The sequence below is a fragment of the Fringilla coelebs genome (genome assembly GCF_963513975.1).
Source record: "Fringilla coelebs genome assembly, chromosome: 15".
NCBI classification, from domain to species: domain Eukaryota; kingdom Metazoa; phylum Chordata; class Aves; order Passeriformes; family Fringillidae; genus Fringilla; species Fringilla coelebs.
The window spans coordinates 15,907,185-15,929,754 of record NC_140041.1 but is presented as its reverse complement, the minus strand read 5'-3'; the positions used below and the strand labels follow the sequence as shown (position 1 = coordinate 15,929,754).

Sequence of the window (22,570 nt, the reverse complement as noted above, 5' to 3'; positions counted from 1 at the left end):
CATGGGGACTCCTGGCCAGCGAGAGGTGCTGAAGGGAGGCTTTCCCGAGCAGCTGCCACGGCTGGGGCAGCACCGGTCCCATCCTGCGGGAGCACAGAGGGGGGACACGGCACTCGGGGGCCTGGCGGTGTCGGGGTGCCCAGGGCAGTGTGTGGGTCACAGCAGCCCCTGCAGGGTGTGACAGCAGCATGGATGGACAAGTCCTGGGCAGGTTCTCATGCTGGAGGTGTGCAAGCCCTCAGCACGCTGAGACACGTGCTTCCCTCCAGCAGCACGGGGGCTGCAGGGGAGGCAGGGGTGTGAGGAGCCCGTGGAAGCCCAGGAGGCAGGGAGAGGGGAAGCGGATTGATTAGTGGAAGACTGGGTGGGAAAATCATCCGAGCATGGCAGTCTGAGGCTCGGGGGGAGCCAAGGGACCAGGGGGGTTGGCCGTGGCGTAGGGACCTGCAGCTCAGTCCCGTCTGGCACTTTGCAGCTCTCACTTCTTCCTGTTCATGATCTGGCTGGAAATCCAGTTCATCCCATCCTGGAGGGGAGAAGGATGTGAGCGCAGGCCCTTGGGCCCAGCTCTGCAGAGCCCACGGGCCCCCATCTCTACCTGCACCCCTTCCCCAGACAGGGCCGAGCAGGCCTGGATCTGCCACTCCCGGTCCCGGTAGGTGTGCAGGCTCAGCCCCTCTGCGATTTCAGCTGCAGGTGCTGCAGTCACCAGGTCCTGCTTGTTGGCAAACACCAGCAGTGGGACCCCCGTGAGGGACTCGTCCTCCGTGAGCTCTGCCAGCTCCTGCCAAGAGAGAAGCTTCTCCCAGGGCTGCTGCCCTCCTCCACGGAGCTGCCCAGCATGGGCTGGACACCTCAGCCCTCCAAATGCCTCATCCCTCCTCTCTGGTACTCATGGCAGATAAGGAATCTTGATGTTCCAAGGGAAAGAAGTTCCCAAAGGGGCTCCATCAGCCCAGGAGCCACATGCAGGGCTACTTGAGGACTGAAATCCTCCCAGCACTGAGAGCCCTGGGCAAAGGGCAGCTGCAGGAGGCTCCTGGCAGTCCCGAGCTGTCTGGCACACCCACACGGCCGTCTGGTGCCGGAACAGCGGGGCTGGCACTTGGAGTCTCACCTTCCCCTCTCAGAGCTCCATTCCCAGGTTTTGCAGCTGAATTTGGTGCTCATAACCTTTGTTTGGCCATATCACTAACTGGGTGCTGGGGGTGGGATGAGAGGTGGGGACTGAGGGGTCACTTTCCCCAGGGACTGTCACCCTGGAGCTGGGCACCCTTGGAGCATCCCAGCTCAGGGGGAGCTGCTGGGCCATGGAGTGGGGTAGCTCTGAGATCCTGAGCCTTCCTGCAGAGCTCTGGAGACAGCATGGCCCCTTCTACAGCACTGCCCCATAATTCAGAGCAGCTTTGCCTCCCCCTCGTCCCCAAAGAGCTGGTGCCATAGAGATCTGAGCCCCAGGACCCCACAGCCACCCCTCACTCACTCATACCTGCCCTGTCTCCTCAAAACGCTTCTGGTCAGCGCTGTCAATGACATAAATCTGCCGTGGGGACAAAAGGCACAGTCAGGGGCTCCTTGCCTGGCTGCACAGCCCTTCTGTGGGGCCCACACAGCATGCACAGGCTGGGGGTGCTGCCCCACTCACCAGCAGGTCTGTGCTGCCCAGGTACTTCTTCCAGTACGGGCGGATGGAGCGCTGCCCCCCGATATCCCAAACATTCAGCTTCAAACCGTGAGACTGCACGCTCTTGATGTTGAATCCCTGCGTGGGGACACAAACCCCAGCATCACCCAAGGGATGGGTGGGCACTGCGCCCTCCGCCCTGCCCGTGGCCCCCAGCAGCCCCTACCTGTGTGGGGGTGATGGTGCTGACCTCCTCGGACGCCAGGCGCTTCAGCAGCGTCGTCTTGCCCGCGTTGTCCAGCCCCAGCAGGACGATGCGGAGCTCCTGCTCCGGGGATCCCTTCAGCTTCTGGATGACAGAGAGCAGCCCCTGGGGGCAGGGGGTGCTGGGTGAGCCCTGTGGGGTGCCGGCTCCCTTCTTTGGGAGGGGGGAACTGGGCACGCTGTTGGCTTTGGGTACCTTGTGTCTATGGCCTGAGCGAGCATCAAGGCCCAGCTCACAAGGTGTTCAGGCTCGGGGTGGCCCCACAGCAGATCCACCCAGCCCCAGTTCCCCCTTCCCGGGTGTGCTGTCCCAGCCCTGGGACCACTCCCAGCTCCTGGGCACGCTGGGGGACATGCCCCAGGCAGAGCCCTGCTCTGCCAGCCCTCCTGGCAGCACCGCTGAGCGCTGGTGCTGCACTCCCCCCTGGAGCCGGTGGGATGTCAGCGGACCCCGCTTACCTTCTGCACATCCCCCATGGTCTGGGAGTCGCTGCGGCCCGCGGCACCGCCTGGGGAGCTGCCGGGGGCTCGTCCCCGGGGCCCGCCGGTGGGTTCGTGACTGGCACGCTCCCCGTTCCCGGGGGAGGAAGAGGATTACGGGCTCCGGAATTAGCTGCTGTTCCTCCATTTACCCACAGCATTAAATAATGCCCTCGGCAAATCCTCCAGCCAGCTGTCGCCCCGCCGTCGCCTACCCCCGGGATAAACCAGGTCCCCCCGGGCTGGGGCACTGGGGCACAGGGCATCCCTCTCCCCACGGGGCAGGGGTCCCAGCCTGGGAGGATGCCGTGCCCAGGCACAGGGCTGGCACAGCCTCACACACCGGGATACCTCACGCTGAGGCGACACCAAGCTGTCCCCTTGCAGGGTGGCAGAAGAAATTGCTGAGCTTTCTTGACGCCACGTCAGCGACTGCCACAGCTCCCCAGTGCTTCCCAAGGGAAACCACCAGGCCCTGGAGCAGGTTGAGGGCTGGCTTGGCAGCAGCTGGAGCTTGGGGATGACACAGGACAGGGGTCCAGAGAGGCTCAGACACATTCTCAGCAGCCCACCCCCAACCCAGGTGGGGTGAGGGGCTCATCTGTTCTCCGTTTGGATTAAGTGCATTAATTAAGCAATGTCTTGGATTCCTGCATGCTGCAGTTCCATCCTCAGATCAGGTTTCCCAGCAGAGAGGTTATCCTTGTGGTGAGGACCGTGAGTCACGCACTCTTGGAGAGGCATTTTTATTTATAACTCTGGTGGCAAAGCCAAGCCAAACAACACCGCCACACTCCAACAAAGCAGAGGGGAGCAGCATGATCACCCTTCATGCCACTGCTGCTCCATGCAGTGGCAGGCGGCAGAGGGGCAACCAGAGGTGCCACCCTCTGTTCTCCCCACCCAGAGACCCTGCCAGCCCTGTGGCTGCTTGTGGTGCTCTGCTTTTTTGCCTGCTCATGGTGGGAAAGCTTCATTTTTTTCTGCATAGATCTGCACCCAACTTAATGTTAGGGTTCTGCTTTTGATAGGTTAATCACCCACCTTACATCCCCATTATTAGCATTTCCCTGAGCGGGTTGCCATGGTGCTCTGCGGTTTATCCTGTGCTGTTAGTTACTGAGATTTCCTAACAAATAACCTAAAATATCCTCCACTGGTTTGTGGTTGCTGATCAACATGGAACCCCGACCTTAGGAGATGGGCAAAACTGCTTAGGCATCAGTTTGGTGACTCCAAGCTGCACGTCCGCTGCTCCTCCCTGCCAGGTTCTGCTGGCACGCACAGCACACGCAGCCCTCCCCAAACGCTGGCCCTGGGGCCAGCCCCACACCCTCTGTGACCAGGGCAAGTGACACCAGGCTGGGCCTGCTGATGTGCCCCTGCCCCTGCAGCCCCCTTCCCTGGGGTGATGTGGTGGCCGGGAGGAGCCTCCTCAGGCTGCCCACGCTGTGGGGAGGAGACAAAGGGGTGATGATCCCAGCCGTGCCGGGAATGGAGGCTGGGATGGGTTTGGGAAGAGGGATGCAGATGGGGATGTGGTCACGGATGTAGATATGGATGAAGACAGGGACAGGGATGGGGATGGAAACAAGGATACAGATGGAGATGGGATCACGGATGTGGACGCAGATGGGGAATGAATGGGATGGGGATGGGAAACGGGGATGCAGATGGGAATGGGATAACGGATGTGGATGCAGATGGAGACAGGAACGGGGACCGGGACGGAGATGCAGCGGCGCCGCGGCGGCTCCTGGCCCGGAGCTGGAGCCGGTGTCCGCCGGGGCGGTGCCGGCGGCGCGGGGCGGGCGGGCGGCCCCGCTCCCCCCGCTGCGGTCTCGGTTCCCATGGTGACACTTCCTGTGGGAGCCGAAAGCGGTAGTGTGGTAGTGCCGGGAGCGCCAGGCCGGGCCGGGCCGGGCCGGGAGAGCCGCGCCGCCGGCCGGGGATGCTGCGGGGCCGCGGGCCGCGCCCGTAGCGCGCCGGGCCGGGCCGGGCCGAGCCAGGGATGCAGGGCAAGGGCAAACTGCTGGTGGTCCACAACGGGCGCATGGTGAGTGCCCGGGGCACCGGTCCCCATTTCCCGGGGAGCCGGTCCCCACCCCCGGGGCTGCCCCGGCCGGCGGCGCGGCGGGAGCTCGGTACCGCGCAGGCGGGAGGGGTGCGGGAGGGCGGACCGGATAACGGGCACACAGAGGGATGTGTGGAGTCAGGAAACAGGCAGGTGGGAGGGTGTGGGGCTTCTGGGCAGGAAGGGCAGGATGGGCATCCAAAGCAGGCGGAGCTGTGGAGGGTTTTAGGGCCGGCAGCGGTGTCTGGGGCCGGGGCACTGAGCAGCGGGGGTTCGTGAGGCTCGGCAGCATTGTAAGGGGATGTGTGGCACTGGGTGATGGACGAGGGGTGACGGATGGGGTCGCAGCAGTCAGCAGCGCTGGTGTCCGTGGGGCTGGGCAGGGCTGTGCGGGTGCGGGCAGCAGGGATGGATGGGGAGGAGCAAGGAGCTGGCAGGAGAGAGGGACGTGGGACTGGGATAGGAGACATGGCAGAGGAATGCGCTGTGGGGTGGCAGGGAAAGGCAGGGCTGGGATGGAGACAGTCGGGAGCTGTGTGGGGGGCACGGGCCAGCTGGGCCAGGGGCATCACTGGAATGTGGGCACCAGTTCCTGTGGCCCCGAGCAGGGGATGAGACACAGCACCGTGGAGAGAGTGCGTGGCTGGGCTTTGGCCATGGCGGCTCTGCCCATCTCCCTGCTTGGCTACTCCATCCCCAGGGCTGCTGTCTGGGGTGGCCCAGCGGGTGCTGCAGGACACCCTGTCCTGCTGTGCCCTGCGCTGGCAGCACCTGGTCCCTGCTTTTGGGCGTCTGCCCTCCGGTAGCTCCAGGCTCCAGGGAAGGAGGGAAGAGGCAGTTTGCCTGCTTGGGGCTGTGGTTGTCCTTCCTTCCCTCCCCTCCTCCCCTCCTCTTCCTGTGTTGTGGAGGCTGCTTCTCTCCTCCCTTCTTGTTTGGGGTGGCAGGGTTACATCTGATAGCAGCTGCCCTTTCCCAATTGCTGGCCTGGTCCCAGGCCATGGAGGGGCAGGAGAAAGGCTGTACCCCCTTTGTAACGCTCTCCTCGCTGCCCTGGGTTGGAAGTCCTGTGTCCTGCCTCTGCCACAGGGCAGGTAACACCAGAGCAGTGTTTACTGACATTTCCTCTTGCTCTGGGCTCAGGCTGGGCTTGCCCTGGTGCTGCTGCCATTTTGCCAGGCCAGCAGATGCCGTGTAGCGCCTCTCACCTCTCTTCTTTCCACTCCCACAGGGCCCGGCCGTGTCGGATGGAGGTAAGGCTGCTCTTTGCCCTGGGACAGGAGGCCAGCATCATCTTCAGGGGAGGGGGAACCCCACAGGCAGCCTGGTGCCAGGGGCAGGGAGCCAGCAGACAGCGAGGTCCTGTGTCAGCACAGGCTGTGCCATGGGTGGCTGCAGGGCTGAGCCCTCTGCCCAGCACTGGCCATGTCCCCCCAGCCCTCCCACATGGTGCCTGTCTCTCCCTCTGGCTGCTCAGCTGGCACTTTGGGTGCTGGGGACTGAGTGGCTTCCTGGGGCAAGGAGAACCTGGGTACCAGCCAGCCCCAGATTCTCTGAGGGAGTCTTTCTGTCTGTCTGTCGATCTGACTGTGCACTGGATACCTCAGATGGTTTATTTAACTGTGTTGGCCCCAGTTACTCGTGGTTTAGCCCACCAGGAGGATAAGTACGGGCAGCCTGGCAAAGGAGCAGCCTGACACACCTCCACTGTTCCTGCCAGCTTTGCCAGGAGGGCACTGCTTCCATACCCTTTCCTTCTCTTGCAAATGACCCACTGCTTCCAGCTGCACACCAGTCAAACCAGTTCCAAAGCTGGGGTTTCCCCTGGGAACTTCCATCTTTCTGAACACATGGTCACCCTGGGTTTCCCCGAAGTGGGGTTTCCTCAGGGTTGGGAGCTGGAAATGACATTTTCTGTGCCCTCCACATGCTGGGTTTGTCCCTCATCTTGGCCAGAGGAATAGAGGAAGTGGGTTCAGACACCTCTGCCCATCTTCCAAGCTTCCTCCACTCTGTGTGCCCTCTGTGTCCCCTTCCACTCCGCTTTCCCTGCTGGCTGGGAGCCTTCCCCATGGCTGTCTTACCCCAGGAGATGAGTCACAGGTGGAGTCACAGTGACACCCAGGGTGGGCACAACTGCCAGCACTGGCAGGGAGAGCTGTCATGCCAGGAAGTGCCAGCTGTGTCATCCTGGTGCTCAGTCCTCCAAGGATGCCACCGTGATGCTCCTCATGTTCCCTACCCAGCACTCACCAGTTCCAGATGGGGCAGGTGGAGGGCTGCTGGTGCTGGGGGGTGACATTAGGGGACAGAGAGACAGCCAGAAGTGACACTTTTTCTCTCCCAGAGTTAAATGCCTCCCGGGCCCGTGGCAGCAACCACAGTGTGAACAGCCTGCCAGGGCCAGCCACGTGTGGAGCCACGCAGGGCTCTGTGGTCAGCTGGGCTGAATCCTTCGAGACGCTGCTGCAGGACCGTGTGGCTGTCACCTACTTCACTGTGAGTGTCACAGCCCAGAGCTCAGCCCCTGCCCCCACCCACTCCTGGACACCAACTGTCCCACAGGCACAGTGCCACCAGAGCAGCAGATCTCTCTGCCCTGCAGGAGTTCCTCAAGAAGGAGTTCAGCGCTGAAAACGTCTACTTTTGGCAGGCATGTGAGCGCTTCCAGCAGATCCCAGCCAGTGACACACAGCAGGTACCAGCTCTGGGCAGCTTTGCTCACAGCTGCTGGGAGGGATGTGGGCAGAGCTGCATATAAAGGGGTCCTGCAGACCCTTTTTCTGTGGGGCTGAGCAGGCTGGGGGCTCTTGCAAAAGAAATAAGGAGATGGATGTGATGTGGATCTGAAAAGCCACAGCTGGGACTGCCTGCCCCACAGAGCAGGATGTGCTTCCCCTGCCAGAGGGTGGAGAATGTTTCTGGGGGGACAAACAAGATCAAGGGCAGAGCTAGACAGGAAATCATGGGGACAGAGCCGGGGGCTGCAGGGAATGGTTCCTCCCTCAGGTTGCATCTCTGTGGAGACACTGGTGTGTTGTGCCCAGAGCTCGGTCCTGAAGTCCAGGTACTGAGCTGGTCCTGGGGCAGGTTGGTTCCTCAGGGCTCAGGTGTCTCAATGGGGTGAGCAGGGGGCTCCTGTGGTGTGGTACAGAGGAGGGGGTTGCTGGTCCCAGCCTGGCCTCCTGTCCCCTCAGCTGGCCCAGGAGGCACGGCGGATCTACGATGAGTTCCTCTCCAGCCACTCGGTCAGCCCTGTGAACATTGACAAGCAGGCCTGGATTGGGGAGGACATGCTGGCCACCCCCTCCCCAGACATGTTTCGCATCCAGCAGCTCCAGGTATGGCAGCACCTGAGCTCCACCCACAGGATGGGGGCTGTGGGACCACCCCACATGTCACCCAGCATCACTTCTGTCACCGTGGGGCTGTGCCATGGGGCAGTGCCCAGAGCCTGGAGGTGTGCAGGGGTCCGAGGCACACACATCCTCCCTTTCCAGATCTTCAACCTGATGAAGTTTGACAGCTACACACGTTTTGTGAAATCCCCCCTCTACCAGGCCTGCCTGCAGGCAGAGAGCCAGGGCCAGCCCCTGCCTGACCTGCGGCCCCACTCCCGCAGCAGCAGCCCCCCTCCAGACCTCAGCAAGGTGAGTGAGGGGAAAGGGGAATGGGGACATGTCCCCGTGGTGCTGGGTCCCTTCCCTGCTGCTCAACTCCAGGCTGAGGACAGACAAGCAGTCAGGGCACCAGGGAAAGGGAAGGGGAAACCTCAGGTGTTGCCATGCTGAGATGCTGCTCAATTCACCCCAGAAGACGAAGCTGAAGCTGGGCAAGTCGCTGCCCCTGGGCGTGGAGACGGCGGGCAGCGGTGCCAACCGCAGCCTCCAGCGCTCCTTCAGGAAGGGAGAGCGGCGGGAGCCATCCTGGGCAGGTGGGTGCTCTGCTCAGCAGGACAGAGGGGCCACGCCACCCTCAGGGGTGTTCATGTCCCCACCACCATCCCTCTGTCTGTCCTAGAGGGGGGAGAAGGCAGCAGGAGCGCCATGCTGTGGAGGGAGTCCCAGGGCTCGCTCAACTCCTCAGCCAGCCTGGACCTGGGCTTCTTGTCCTCGGCCAGCACAGCCACCAGCCCCTGCATGGAGGTGAGTGGGCACCACGCCAGTACCACAGCACCATGCTGCCACTGGCTGGGCTCATCCTACCACATCCCTCCCTCAGGGCCAGCAGAAGAGCCTGGGGGGCAGCGAGGCAGAGCTGCCGGGCAAACCCATGAAGTACTGCTGCGTGTACCTGCCCGACGGCACGGCCTCGCTGGCCTCCGTGCGGCCCGGCCACTCCATCCGGGACATGCTGGCAGGGCTGTGTGAGAAACGCGGCTTCAGCCTCCCCGACATCAAGGTCTTCCTGGTGGGCAATGAGCAGGTAGGGCCGGCAGGGGGGAGCAGGGTTTCTGCCAGCCAAACCATCCCTGTGCCAGCACCACGTGCACTCTGCTGGCTCTCTCCTGGTGGCTTATCTCTTGCAGAAAGCGTTGGTGCTGGACCAGGAGTGCTCCGTGTTGGCAGACCAGGAGGTGAAGCTGGAGAACAGGATAAGCTTTGAGTGAGTGGGAGCTTTGGGGCTGATGCTGTTGGCCATCCACAGTGCCTCAAACCCTGTCCCCCAGGCAGTCCCGAGCGCCCTGGCTCTGCTCCTGCCTGAACCACCTCTTCTCCCCTTTGCAGCCTGGAAATCTCCTCCCTCAACAAGACCATCCGCATCACAGCCAAGTCAACCAAGCGCATCCGGGAGGCGCTGCAGCCCGTGCTGGGCAAGTACGGCGTGAGCGTGGAGCAGGCGCTGCTGCGCAGGGTGAGCGAGCCCCGGGCTCGGGGGCACGGCCAGCCCCGAGCTTTGGGGAGCCCTGGGTTTGGGGCTCAGCCAGGGGCTGCTGGCTCTGAGCAGGTAGTGGGGAGCAGCGCTGTGTGCCGGGGGCTCCTACAGTCACTGTTTTGGGGATGGGCTGTGACATCCTGCTGTGTGCTGGGAGGGACCAGTAGGTGTTGCCTGTGCTGGCCCAGTGGGGTCTGGCCAAGCGGGTCCTCAGCCTGGCTGCCTTTCCCGTGCCACAGTGAGTGTGACACTGGCTGCTGTTCCTGTTGCAGCAAGGTGAGCCAGCCACCCTGGACTTGGAGAAGCTGGTCAGCACAGTGTCTGCTCAGAAACTTGTCTTGGAAACACCAGCAGGTAAAGTGTCCTCCCTCCCAAGCCATGCCCCCTCAAGCCACATCAGCCTGAAGGGCACTCAGAGGGTCAGGCTGTTTTCTGCTGGACATGGCTCCCGCTCCCTGGGACAGGGTCCATCCTGTCCCTGTCTGGCCAGGAGCAGGATGCTGGAATGGGGCACTGAGCATCACTTCCCTTGCAGACGTGCGAGTGATGGGGAGCGCTGAGGCTGCGGCTGCCCCCTCTCTGCTCCGGAGTGAGGTGAGCATCAAATTCCACCAGCCCTTGTTAGAGATGCCCTCACAGCTGCTGTCATGGTCCACAGGGAAGCTGGGCCCTGCTGTGGCCCCAGTACTTGTCTCGGGGCTGGGCAGTGGTGCCAAGGCAGGAGACAGGCTGTGGGAGGGTGACAGGGACACAGCCCAGGGCAGTGCTGCCTCCTTGTCCCCTGGCTGAAGCCTGGGCTGCTCATTGCAGGAGGGAAGCCCAACAGGAGCAGAGCCTGACACACGATGGGAGATGCCGTCCTCCTTCTCCAGGCCACAGTCTTCAGCTGCCATGAACCTCAACCGCCGCACATATGACCTGGAAGGTGAGACCTGGCATGTCTGAATCCTGAGGGGCTGGGGCAAAGCACAGGCTGAGGGATGCAGAGCCCCTGGTGTGCTGGGGATGGCTGCACGGCTCCATGAAGCTGGGAATGGGCTGTGGGGTCTTGGGGTCTGGCATGGAGCAGGGAGAAGGTACCAATGCCGTGCCTGGGACCCATTCAGGGTCATATCAGGTGGAGAGGGCAGCTGAGGTGCTAGGACAAAGCCCCAGTGACTGGCTCAGGTGCATGATCTGCATTTCCCCAGGGCTGGTGGAACTACTGAACCGTGCCCAGAGCTGCCGGGCCAACGACCAGCGTGGGCTGCTCTCTAAGGAGGACCTGGTCCTGCCCGACTTCCTCCAGCTCCCCGTGCAGGACAACAGTGCCTGTGAGGGGTCACCGCAGCCCAGTGCCCCTCAGGCTGGCTCTGAGGGAAGCAGCTGCCCTCAGGAAGAGCCTGCACTGGCTCAGTCTTCGTTGGACCACAAGCTCTGATGAGTGTGCCACACGTCCACACCCGGCGTGTGGCACCCCCAGGCCCTGCCAGGGTTCAAGAGGGGCCCGACAGCCCCTGCCCTGCACTGCTGACACTGCCCAGGCTGCAGATCCATCCACGTCCTGTCCCACGCTGTCATGTCGTGTCGCTGTGAGTGGCTGAGCAGCTGCCATGCCCCTCGGTGGGGCCACATCCCGGTGCACATCAAGGGACTCTTGTACATAGTTCGAACCCTTGTTGCGAAGCACTTTGCAACATCCCTGGCACTGCCCTGCCCGGTGCCTCTGCCCTGCCCAGCACATCCTGCCTGTGTCGGGCTGACACAGCTCCACTCGCTCTCTGGGTGGGGAAAGCTCCCTTCTAACTGCAGGGTATGCAGGATAGACAGGGTGGGTGGGGAGGAAAGGCAGGCTCCAGTCCTGAACTCCGGTGCTGTGGGCAGGCAGGGTCAGGAGAACATGTACCCGGAGCTCAGAGCCAGATCCAGTCCCTGGCCCCGTGGGAACAGGGCTGCCCCGTTGTTGATTTGCAAGTCCACCCTTCCTGGGGAGGGTGAGCATGGCCCTGCCAGGCTGTGCCCCGGGCAGGTTGTTACGTCTGCATTGCGTGAGCGTGGCCTGATCCTGCCACAGTAGCACTGCTTGGAGCAGGGCACTTGGTTCCTGCCCCGGGCAGCCAGAGGCAGAGCCAGCAGATGGTGCCAAAAAAGCCTTCCTCCTCCTCCCCCCGGCCGGAGATCCTGCGTGGGCGGCTGCTGAGGGACAGGCAGGAGCAAATTCCCGTCTCCCCCCTGCCCCATCCCCACTGGGGTGTGGGTGCTCAGCCTGCCAGGACAGCTGTGCTTGGTGCCAGAAGAATGCAGCACCCCTGGGTGTGAACACTTCAGCCTGGTGTGCAGGTCCCCAGCGAGTGCCCAGCCTGTCATTCCTGCCAGGAGCCTTGAGCCTCCATCTGCCAGTCCTGGCTGTGCACTGCTGGTCCCCATGCCCAGCAACCCAGTGTCCCCAGAGGTCCCAGACAGAATCTGCAATGGAGACGTTCCCCCAACAGCAGCCAGGAGATCCCTCCACAGTCCATTCTTGCCAGAGCCCCTCCTGGCTGTGCCTTGGGTAACCACTCCACCACCACTGCCTGGCCAGAGGCAGAGGGGTGACCCAGGGCCCCCAGGCTTGCCCAGAGATGGGGGCATGGCCACCCAGCCCTATGCTGCCACAGCCAGCTGCAGCCCTGTGGCCTTAGTCAGAGCCCCCCTGTGTCTCTGTGATGCTGCTCAGTTCTTTCTGTGCTGTGGAACCAGGGGAAATAAAGAGCATCGCCTGGATGTACCTTTCTTTCCTTCCTCAGTCATCAGGGCTGGATTATGCTTTTCCCAGCAACAATGGGAATCCCCCTCTCCCCACAGAGCCTTCCTAGGGCCATGGCAGAGCTGGGGCCAGCCCTGGGCTCCAGTGCCACCCTGACTGCAGCAAGGGGCAGTGCCAGGAGCTTGTTTACCCAGCACTGCTGGTGGAGTAGGGGAAGCTGCAGGGCCGGCATGGCCAAGGACTTCAGCCCCGACCCTGTCAATGAGTGACAGCCAGAGCTGCCAGGGCCTCACTGGGTTAATGATTGTGGGGGCAGCTGGCCAAGAGCCCCTGGGCACGGGGCAAGTGCGGACACCAGCCCCCTGCAGCACACTGGCTGCACCCCTGGACAGAAGGGAGGCAGGACATGTCCCCTGCTGTGCCACCTCCCGGGCATTCAGCTCCATCAGTCTGTGACTCAGTGGAGGTGGCTCAGTGATGCTCCAGCAGTGGCACAGGTGTCCCCATGCTGTCCCTGGAGTACCCAAGGGATTTTTCCTTACATTTGCACCTGGGTCATCATGGTAATGAGTTCTGGCAGTGCTTCATCCTGGGGAAATGGGGATGTGGCAACAGAACACCTCTCTGTGCCCACTCCCACGGGCACAGGGCTGGAGGAGCCTTTGGCCACTGTCTCTCCCCTGTGGACACAAGCTTGCAGGGTGTCCTGTGGGTGGATGGAAACTTGGCTGGAGATGTGTAAGCAGCAGGTAATGATAAACAGGGCCGAGGAGGTGGTGACGGCAGCGCTGGCCTTGCTCCTCTCCAGCTCCCCACATGCTGGGGAGATGTGATGCCAGGGAGATGCAGGCTCTGCCCCACACAGCCCTCAGCACTGCTGGCTGCCCCACGGGCAGAGCTCAGCTATGTGCCACCATCACCACCAGTGGCAGGACATGGGGATCACACTGGTGCTGGCATCAGCCATCTCCAACACCCTGGGAGTGAGGACATTGTGCCCTGGGCAGTGCTGATCCCTCATGGCTCATGCTGTGATGGCACTGAGGTGAGCATGGCCTCACCTCTGGTTTGTGATACCCCAGCAGCACCAGCACCAAGCCCTTCTCCTCCTCCTCTTCCTCTCGTGCAGTGGATGAACAACCTGGCACCAAAAGACGGAGAGCTGAGGCTCCTCCAGCATCACCTCTCGGGCTCTGGGCCCCAGCAGTGCCTGGCTCTGCTCATCACCGCAGCAGCTGAGCTCACCCCGACCCCGGGCAGGGAGGCGGGAGTGCCGGGGGCGCGGTACCCCGGGGGCACGTGCCCCATCCCGCCCCGGGGCCGCAGCTGACCGGGATGAGGTGGGGGTTACCCATTAACTGCAGGAATTTCTGGGGAGGAGGTGAGCAGCCAGCGGAGGCGAGGGGCAACACGGGGCTCCTTAGACTTTGCTCTTGGCGTGCATATAAAGGGCCGTGGTGCCCCACAGGCCACTTCGCTGGAGGGACGCGTGGATGTGGCATGTGGAAGTGGCACTGCCCTGAGTGCCCGGCCAGCCCCAGGTGAGCCCAGCCCCAGGGCCCTGGGCAGGAGGAGTCCCCTTCCTGCCTGCCCTGCCTGCCCTTTCAGAGCTCACTGGGGTGGCACAGCAGCAGCTGGCGGCCCAGGGGACCAACAGAGGATGGGATGGTGCTCCTCAGTGGTGCCAGCGCTGCAGGGATCTGGGGGGATGTGGCAGTTGGTGCAGCACAGCTGTGTGACATGGCCACCTCTGCTCAGCCTCAGCAGGAGCCATGCTGCCCTACCGGACGGAGAGCCCAGTCCTGCCCGCTCGCTGCCCGGTGCGGGGAGGAAGGGTTGTGCATGGGCCACAGTTCGCCTACTGCCCCAGCCCCCAAGGTAGGTGCCCCCAGCCCTCCTCCTTCTCCTCCTCTTCCTCCTCTTCTCCAGCTCTGCTTCTGGCCAGACCCAGGCAGTGCTGGGCTCTGCTCTGCAGGGAGGTCCCTGCCAGGACAGGGCTGTGACACAGCTGCTGTCTGTCCCCAGCCCTGCACCGGCTGCCGGGTGCCCACAGCTGTCCCTTCACGGTCAGCGCCGTGCCCTGCCCTGAGCACGGCTTCCCCTGCCCCGGCTCCCCGGGGCGCCTGCGCGAGGGCCGCGAGCGCTACGAGCTGGACGCGCTCTCCTGGCAGGGGCACCGGCTGGGCTTGGACGAGCTGCAGAGGCCAGGTGAGACCCCAGGGGGGTGGGGGTCTCACAGCACCTGGGCTGGGGAACACCCCAGAGATCTGACAGAGGCACCTGGGGCACTTGGGGTGCCAGGACTGTGGGGTGCCAGGTTGGGAGGGGAGTGCTGATGGAGAGACTCTTAGAGATGGTGTAGGAAGAGCTGAGGGACAATGGGGCAGCTGGCACAAGGCACTCCAGGGTGGGAGGAGATGGAGGGGACCCTGGGACAGGTGGCATAGCTAGGAACATGAGCCCTGGGCTGCCAGGAGCCATGAGAGTGGCATAAGGCTGTAGGAGCCTGGGGAACCAGGGCCATGCCATAGCAGGAGTTTAACACTCTCTCTTGTCTTGCACAGAGCTCGGGTGCTGGACCAGGGTCCAGTCCTTCTGTGTCTCCCTTCTAAAGGTGCCCCTGATGTTTGGGTTCCTGTATCTCTTCGTGTGCTCTCTGGACGTGCTCAGTTCTGCCTTCCAGCTGGCTGGAGGTAGTAGGGTGGCAGGGATGCCTGGGAACCAGGTGGCATTGGCAGTGCCAGCAACCTGCACTCACATTCCCTTACAGGTAAGGTGGCAGGGGACATCTTCAAGGACAACGCCATCCTCTCCAATCCAGTGGCTGGGCTGGTGGTGGGCATCCTGGTGACCGTGCTGGTGCAGAGCTCCTCCACCTCCACCTCCATCATCGTCAGCATGGTCTCCTCAGGGTGTGAGTGTGCCCACGAGGGTGCTGGGGACCTGAGGCTGAGGGAGAGGATGGCTGGATGGGGTCACCCTGAACCGGGCTGTGCAAGGCTAGCAGGTCTGTCTGTCTGTCCCCAGTGCTGGAGGTGCGCTCTGCCATCCCCATCATCATGGGCTCCAACATCGGCACCTCGGTCACCAACACCATCGTGGCGCTCATGCAGGCTGGCGACCGCAGTGAGTTCAAACGGTGAGAGCTGGATGGCTCAGAGGACACTGCTGGGGCTGGGGGCTGCTCCTCAGGACCACCTCACACCAAAGGGTTCCTTCATTCTGCACAGGGCCTTCGCTGGTGCCACAGTGCACGACTGCTTCAACTGGCTGTCAGTGCTGGTGCTGCTGCCACTAGAGGTGGTGAGTGGGTACCTGCACCACGTCACCCACTTGGTTGTGGCCACCTTCAACATCCGCAGTGGGAAAGATGCCCCCGACCTGCTGAAGATCATCACAGAGCCCTTCACCAAGCTCATCATCCAGGTCTCCTCAGCTGTTATGTATGCCAACGTGGTATGCCCCAGGCTGGTGGTGATGTCCCCAGCACTGGTGTCCCTTTGATGGCGCTTGTATCCAAGTGTCCCCAGGCTGGCAGTGGTGTCCCCATGCCAGTGAAGATGTCCCCAGCCTGTGAGTGCTGTTAGCCCCCAGGTGCCCTCTCCAACACCTGTGTTGTTGCAGCTGGACAAGTCTGTGATCACGGGCATCGCGACAGGGGACGAGAGCCTGCGCAACCGGAGCCTCATCCGCGTCTGGTGTGGACCTGCAACCCCACAGGTGAGGGGCTCATGGCCCTGCTGGGGCCACCAAACACTCCCCCAGAGGATGGGCAGTGGGCAATGGCTGGAGGGCACTGGAGCTAGCTGTAGCCCACCTTCTCCCTGCAGATGGCCACTGTGGGGCTTGGGCCCCCCCCAAACTGCACATCCCCCGGCCACTGCAGCACTAAGGGCATTGAGGTCCTTCACAACGTCACCAGGAAGAAGTGTGAGTGGGTGTGGAGGGCTTGGGCAGGGCTGGGGCACAGGGCGTGGGGCTGGGGAGATGCAAGTGGGGCTGGGGGTTATATGTGTGACGGAGAAGTGCTGGAGTCATGATGTGGGGCAGAACTGGGCGATGTTGTGCTGGGGTCCAGGTGTGGGGCTGTCTGTGGGGGCAGGTTTGTGAGCGGGGCCGGGCCAGCCCCAGCCCCTTGTCCAGCCGTGCTGTGGGGCAGGTGAGCACCTCTTCACCGACACACCACTGCCTGACCTGGCCGTGGGGCTGGTGCTGCTGGCCGGGTCCCTTGTTGTGCTCTGCACCTGCCTCATCCTCCTGGTCAAACTCCTCAACTCCCTGCTCAAGGGGCAGGTGGCCAAAGCCATCCAGAAGGTCATCAACACTGGTGAGTAGGATGGGGACCACATGCCACATGGCCACCCATACCCATCCCCACCTGCCATCCTCAGAGCTGCCCCTGGCTGCCCCTGACCCCCAGCCCTGATGTGGCCGTGGGCATGTCCCTGTTTGTGTCCATGCCCTGGCCATGCCCTGGCAGACCTCCCACACCCGCTCAGCTGGCTCACCGGCTACTTCGCCATGATGGTGGGTGCTGGCATGACCTTCGTGGTGCAGAGCAGCTCTGTCTTCACCTCGGCCATCACACCCCTGATCGGTGAGTCCCAGCCACTCCTCCTCCCCTGCCATGTGCCATCCCCTGGCCTGTGGGTGCCAAAGTACTCAGAGGGACAAAAAGGAGCTGTGCCACCTTGGGGATGGCACTGCCAGGAGTGACAGGGTGCCTCTCCCACAGGCCTGGGGGTGATCAGCATTGAGCGTGCCTACCCACTGACCCTGGGCTCAAACATTGGCACCACCACCACTGCCATCCTGGCTGCCCTGGCCAGCCCAGGGGACAAATTGGCCAGCTCCTTCCAGGTACAGTCAGCCCGGGGCCGTGGCTGGCCTGGATGAGGTCACTGGGCAGGGCAGGGGCTGGGGGGAGCCCAGCCTGATGGGGATGCCATCTTTGCAGATTGCTCTGTGCCACTTCTTCTTCAACATCTCGGGCATCCTGCTGTGGTACCCCCTGCCCTTCACCCGCCTGCCCATCCGCATGGCCAAGGCTCTGGGCGAGCGCACGGCCAAGTACCGCTGGTTTGCCGTGCTCTACCTCATCATCTGCTTCCTCCTCCTGCCCTCCCTCATCTTCGGCATCTCCATGGCGGGCTGGCGGGCGCTGGTGGGGGTGGGCGCGCCTTTCCTCGGCCTCCTCTTCTTCGTGGGGCTGGTGAACGCGCTGCAGGCACACAGCCCCGGGCGCCTGCCCAAGTGGCTGCAGACCTGGGACTTCCTCCCGGCCTGGATGCACTCGCTGCAGCCCCTCGACCGTGTCATCACCCAGGCCACGCTGTGCTGCACCGACCGCTGCCGCAGCCCCGAGGGCTGGGAGGAGCCCGAGGGCGCTCCCCGCGACAAGGCCAGGCTGGGGCTGGACAACCCTGCCCTCTCCTACCCCGAGGAGATGGCCAGCCCCGGCACGCGGGTGGGCTCCCCTCGCCCGCTCCCGCACGGTGCCACACGGCTCTAGCTGGCAGAGCACGCCCGGGCTGCTGCTCCTGCGGCTGCTGGCGCCTACTGCCCCTGCTCAGCTGTGTCTAATAAAGGGGGAGCACTGATGCCCCTGTGTGTGTCTCTTTGGGTCTTCCCTCTGCAAACCCTGCTGTCATAGGTACCCCCCACACCACCATTGCTCAGCCCAGCTGGTGCTGGGGACACACCAAACACTCAGCTCGTGCTGTGGGGCACATGGTGATGATGCCACAGCTAAACCCCGAGCTCTGTAGCCACCTGTACTGAGCTGTCACAGGCAGCATCTTCTTCCCCCCACCTTGTCCCCAAAGGGCTGAGCTGGCAGGGTCCCTGGTGCCCCACTGTGTGCCACAGCAGCATATCAGTGAGCAAGGCACAGCCGAGAAAGGTCCTGGGCTGCTGCAGTGACCAGCACAGGAGCTGGGATCAGCAGGATGATGACTCTGCATGGTTGCGCAGTGCCCCTGCACCACCAGGCACCCTGGCACCCGTGGCTGGAGCCCTCCTACAGTGGTGACCCTGAAGGGAGCCCTTTAAGTGGCAATAACAGCTTCTCCCACTGCCCACAGATGTTTGGGTTCCTGCCAGCGATATCGGCCCACCCTTCCCTCCCTCCCTCCCTCCTTCCCGCCCGCCCTCCTCCGGACTGGGACCAGCAGAGCCAGCAGCGCTGCCGTGGGAGCCTCTCGGTGTTCCCGGCACTGCCGCTGTCCTGCATGCCCAGCCGGGCAACCACCGGGCCGGGACGACCTCGCCACCAGACCGGGTCAGTGCAGAAGTGGTGGCAGCCGGGAGAACCCCCCGGGGACTCAGCGATGCTGGGACTGCGCCCGCAGCCGCTTCGGGACCGGTGAGCAGGGTGGGGGAAAGCCCCATGGGGCTTCATCTGCTTGAGGGGCCGGGCCAGCATGGAGCCAGCCAGCGCCCTTCCCAACACCTCCGGTAACGGCAGCGGCGCTGGCAGCGCCCCACACTCACCCGCAGCCACGGGGCTCATCTTGCTGGCAGCCCTGTCCGTCCTGCTGGCCACGCTGGTGGGCAACGCTCTGGTGGTGGTGGCCATCTCCACCAGCCGGGCCCTGCAAGCCCCCCAGAACCTCTTCCTCGTGTCCCTGGCCTCGGCAGACATCCTGGTGGCCGTCCTCGTCCTGCCCTTCTCGCTGGCCAACGAGGTGATGGGCTACTGGTACTTTGGTGGGCTGTGGTGCAGCCTGTACCTGGCGCTGGACGTGCTGCTCTGCACCGCGTCCATCGGGCACCTCTGTGCCATCAGCCTCGACCGCTACTGGGCCGTCACACGGGCGGCGCGGCTCAACCTGCGCCGCAGCCCGCGGCGGGTGAAGGCCATGATCGGGGCGGTCTGGGCGGCGGCGGCCCTGGTGGCACTGCCACCGCTCCTGCGGCCGCGGCCGGGCGGGCGGGAGTGCCAGCTGAGCCAGGAGACCTGGTACGTGCTGGCCTCCTGCGCCGCCTCCTTCTTCGTGCCCTGCCTCGTCATGGTCGCCGTGTACTGCCGCATCTACCGCCTGACCGCCCGGCGGACGGCCGCCCTGCTCGCCGCCCGCTCCCCACGCCCTGCCAGCAGTGATGGAAGGGTGTCGGGCGTGGGGATGCTGAGATGGCACCGCCGGAGCCAGCACCAGAGCGTGTTGCTGTGCCGCCGGCGGCTGGTGCGGGCACGGGAGCGGCGCTTCACTGTCGTGCTGGCTGTGGTGATGGGCGCCTTCGTGCTGTGCTGGTTCCCCTTCTTCTTCACCTACAGCCTGGGGGCTCTCTGTGGGCAGGGCTGCCATGTCTCCAAGCCCCTCTTCAACTTCTTCTTCTGGATCGGCTACTGCAACAGCAGCGTCAACCCCCTCATCTACACCCTCTTCAACCGGGACTTCCGTGCTGCCTTCCGCCGGCTCCTCGCCGTCCCCCACCGGCACCGCTCTTAGGGACCTGTTGGGACACTGGGGACGTGGCCCCCAGCCCTGCTCAGCGATCACAGCACCTGGCCCCCCCACAGACCCTGGATGGCAGTGCCAGTGTGCAGCTCGAGGTGCTTCTGGAAATGCAGGATTGAATAAAACGAGACCAAATCCTGTGCCTGGGGGTGGCGTCTGCCTCCAGGGAGCCCAGAAAGCGGCACTGACTGCCAGCACCTTTTGTCACCCACATCACCCCACACCTATGCCTTGCAGCAGTGGTGGTGGCAACTTGCTGAGTGGGCCCTCCCCACTCTCAGATGAATGTCTGTGTCCCCAGCACTCTCTTGTGTAGGGGATGGACCGCATGGCTGCTGCGAGGAGACAAAACCCTCCCGTGGCAGTGACACCAGCACTGGGCTGAGCTGGCTGTGCCACCACAGCAGCCCAGCACGAGCCCTGTGCCTCTCTGTCCCCTCTGGGAACATGCCAGCTGTGCTGTGTCATGGGGGCTCTGTGAGGGCACACACATACCCACAGTGGGGTACAAGGGTTGCAGGTCTGGCGTGGACACCCCACATCCCGCTCGGGGACTGTTCTGGGATCTTGCTGCAGGAGGGAAAGCAGGAATGACATCCCAGAGCCAGAAAGGCCGTTCTCCCTTGGGAGAGTGTCAGAGATGGGATCGCATGGGAACAGGCTCCGGCACAGCCTGACGTGCAAGAGGCCACAGAGGCAGCTGTGGGGCGAAGACCCGGGGACAACCACATCCCCCTTGGGGGGCAGAAACCGCCCCACACCCACCCTGCCTGGCTGCCTGCCTCGCTCCACACAGACACCCAGAGGTCAGGGGCTGCTCCACTTCTTCAGCTTTGCTGCTCAAAATAGAAAATCTCAAAACATTGGACTTTCTCTGAGCTAAAAACAGCTGCTGGCGCCTGGGAGCTGGAGCTCAAGGAACACTGGCCCCTGCCAGCCCCCCCAGCCCCTGTCAGGGTGGGTGCAGCTCAGCTGGGCTCTGGGGGGGCTGGATGGGATGGGGGCACTCGCAGCAGTGAGAATCCCTGGGCCATCACTGGCCCCATGTGGGGAGGCTCATGGAGTGAGCTTTGGAGTCAGCAGAGGCTCCCGGTGGGATCAGGTTGGGATGGGTCCCAGTGCTGACTCTCGGAGGGGTCTGGCCCCGGGGCTGGAGCTGCTCAGGCACTGCCCACGGAAGGAGCTGCCCTATCGCTGCCACCCAGCTTCCCCTCCCGCGGCCGCCCTTCTCCTTCTCACAGCTAAAAAACATTTTGCTGCTAAAAATACTCAGATGAGGGCAACTAATGGGGACACGGCCGGGCCAGTTCTCCCAGGGGACACCAGCCCTGTGGCAGCACCGCAGGGCCCCACAGTGCCCTGGCCACACACCCTGGTGCCAACCAGGGTACCAGGCACTGGCCATCCTCCTGGGCATGAACACGCAGCTCCCCTCCGCAGAGCTGGAAAGCAGAATAGCAGCTCTACCACCCAAGCTGCTGCTGGATCTGTTGGGGACATCAGGATCCTCTGGACACCGGTGCTGCTCCAGCAGCCTCCCGTTGTCCATGAGCCTTGTCAGTGATGGGAGCGGTGCTGCAGAATGCCAGGTGGGAGGAAACAGATAATAGCAGCCCAGGGGTTAATGCTGGAAATGGATGGAAACAGAGTCATCTCATTTTAAGTTCAAAATAAACATGCTTTGGAAGGAAAGCAGCTCTAAAAGAGGAGCTCTCACACCATGAGCTCATCCCTCCAGGCAGCGACAGAGAGATTACCCCCAAGGTGTGGCAGGGCAAAGCTTCCTCCTCCTAATCACTGCAGATCCATACCCTGAAGATGTGACAGCTGATTTCCCGTGGATGCTGAAGGGCACAGCAGCCACTGGCAGTACTGACTGCACGGACAGTGAGTGCTTGGTGTAATTTGTGTTATTATCATCCTCACTACAGCCTGAGGACATGAAGCCAAAATCTCTCCTGCCGTGGGCCCAGGCTGCCCCTGACAGACACCAGGGGAGGGACCTGCCCATCATGTCCTCCATGCCCTGGCCAGCACCAGCCTCACACCTGGGGCAGCCCTGCCGGGGAGGAGACATCTCCCGGGGGCTGGAGCAAGAGACAGAAGCTAGAAGCTGTGGGAAGGCAGAGGTGATGTCCTCACTCCAAAGCCAGGAGCAGCACAAAGCAGGACAGGCACCACTTGGTTTAAGAAGATTAAGGAGTGGTTTTGTGCCCAGGAAAGGCAGGGAGATGGGCAGGTGAGTGACAGGTCATCGAGGGGTGCTCGAGTAAGGCCAGCTCTGCAGGGAAACCAGGCTTGCTGATGTTCCCATAGCACAGCTTTTCTTCAGACAGGGTAACGCTGCTGCTAATTTCGGTGTAAGTTTAAAAAAATGGCAGAATAATTGGTGGAAAGAAACTGTCAGGAGCTCAAACACCAGAGCGGCACATGAGCTGTCAGGGTCAGCTGCACTGGGGGATGAGAATACCCAAACCTCCACGGCAGCGGTGACCACGGAAACGGGGCACAGCACCGGAGCACATCCCGTGACCGGGATGGACCCGGACACCGGGAAAACACGCGTGGCTGCTCGGGCTTTATTGAGGCTGCGAAGGTGGGGAGGCTCCCCTAAACACGCAAACGGTTCCGCCAGGAGAGCATAGGACACCATGCAGACAGCGGGAGCGGGACCGCTGCTGAGCCCATTTATAGTCAACGCTCATTTATATTCAACCTTTCCAACCCCACCCACCATAAACCGACCTATCACAACTCGCTCTGCGCTGAGTGGCAGCTCCACACCCAATCAGATGACGTGGGAGGCGGGGCTCCTCGTGCGGGCCTCCTTGACTCTCTGCCAATCCGTTCGCTGCGCGCCATGAGTGACATCTCGCCCTCCAATCAGCTCCCGCCCCCTCGTCTCGGCAGCGCTTCTCCGATGGCCGCCGGATGACGTCACTACTCTGGCCCCGCCCCGCCCGCCGCACCTCGCAGGGCCAACTGGAGGGCGGTGGTGCTGTGGAGAGGGCGGGGCTTCCTGAGGGAGCGGACCAATAGGAGCGCGGCGCGGGAGGAGCGAGGGCAGGCAT

At 63.0% G+C, this 22,570-nt stretch overlaps 4 protein-coding genes across 4 annotated transcripts; 3 read left to right on the top strand and 1 right to left on the bottom strand.

Annotated features, from left to right (window-relative positions):
- Positions 1-478: 478 nt before the first annotated feature.
- On the bottom strand, positions 479-2,365 carry LOC311159505 (ADP-ribosylation factor-like protein 3; the record flags this gene model as incomplete). The annotated part of the gene is made up of 6 exons (XM_084215622.1): positions 479-526; positions 599-784; positions 1,490-1,540; positions 1,646-1,762; positions 1,851-1,994; positions 2,348-2,365. 6 exons carry the CDS (start codon positions 2,363-2,365, stop codon positions 479-481), a joined length of 564 nt encoding a protein of 187 aa, XP_084071748.1.
- Positions 2,366-4,372: 2,007 nt separating this feature from the next.
- On the top strand, positions 4,373-11,974 carry RGS14 (regulator of G protein signaling 14). The gene is made up of 15 exons (XM_084215904.1): positions 4,373-4,424; positions 5,671-5,692; positions 6,787-6,938; positions 7,045-7,137; positions 7,637-7,780; positions 7,940-8,089; positions 8,253-8,373; positions 8,460-8,584; positions 8,661-8,864; positions 8,968-9,044; positions 9,167-9,293; positions 9,587-9,668; positions 9,850-9,908; positions 10,125-10,239; positions 10,505-11,974. The coding sequence occupies exons 1-15, from the start codon at positions 4,380-4,382 to the stop codon at positions 10,732-10,734; spliced, it is 1,746 nt and encodes a 581-aa protein (XP_084072030.1). The 5' UTR covers positions 4,373-4,379; the 3' UTR covers positions 10,735-11,974.
- Positions 11,975-13,811: 1,837 nt separating this feature from the next.
- SLC34A1 (solute carrier family 34 member 1) lies at positions 13,812-17,551 on the top strand (the record flags this gene model as incomplete). The annotated part of the gene is made up of 12 exons (XM_084215617.1): positions 13,812-13,917; positions 14,065-14,247; positions 14,604-14,732; positions 14,810-14,953; positions 15,067-15,178; positions 15,270-15,465; positions 15,664-15,759; positions 15,870-15,969; positions 16,199-16,366; positions 16,520-16,636; positions 16,775-16,899; positions 16,997-17,551. The coding sequence occupies 12 exons, from the start codon at positions 13,812-13,814 to the stop codon at positions 17,549-17,551; spliced, it is 2,031 nt and encodes a 676-aa protein (XP_084071743.1).
- Positions 17,552-18,461: 910 nt separating this feature from the next.
- LOC311159533 (alpha-2Db adrenergic receptor-like) lies at positions 18,462-19,490 on the top strand (the record flags this gene model as incomplete). The annotated part of the gene is made up of 1 exon (XM_084215660.1): positions 18,462-19,490. One exon carries the CDS (start codon positions 18,462-18,464, stop codon positions 19,488-19,490), a length of 1,029 nt encoding a protein of 342 aa, XP_084071786.1.
- Between the last annotated feature and the right edge of the window lie 3,080 nt (positions 19,491-22,570).

Bases quoted from the DNA above. Each gene is read 5' to 3' on its own strand.
- RGS14 (XM_084215904.1), top strand. From the start codon at position 4,380: ATGCAGGGCAAGGGCAAACTGCTGGTGGTCCACAACGGGCGCATG. The intron at 8,374-8,459 runs GTGGGTGCTCTG...TGTCTGTCCTAG, and splicing joins GCGGGAGCCATCCTGGGCAG to AGGGGGGAGAAGGCAGCAGG. The intron at 8,865-8,967 runs GTAGGGCCGGCA...TATCTCTTGCAG, and splicing joins TCCTGGTGGGCAATGAGCAG to AAAGCGTTGGTGCTGGACCA.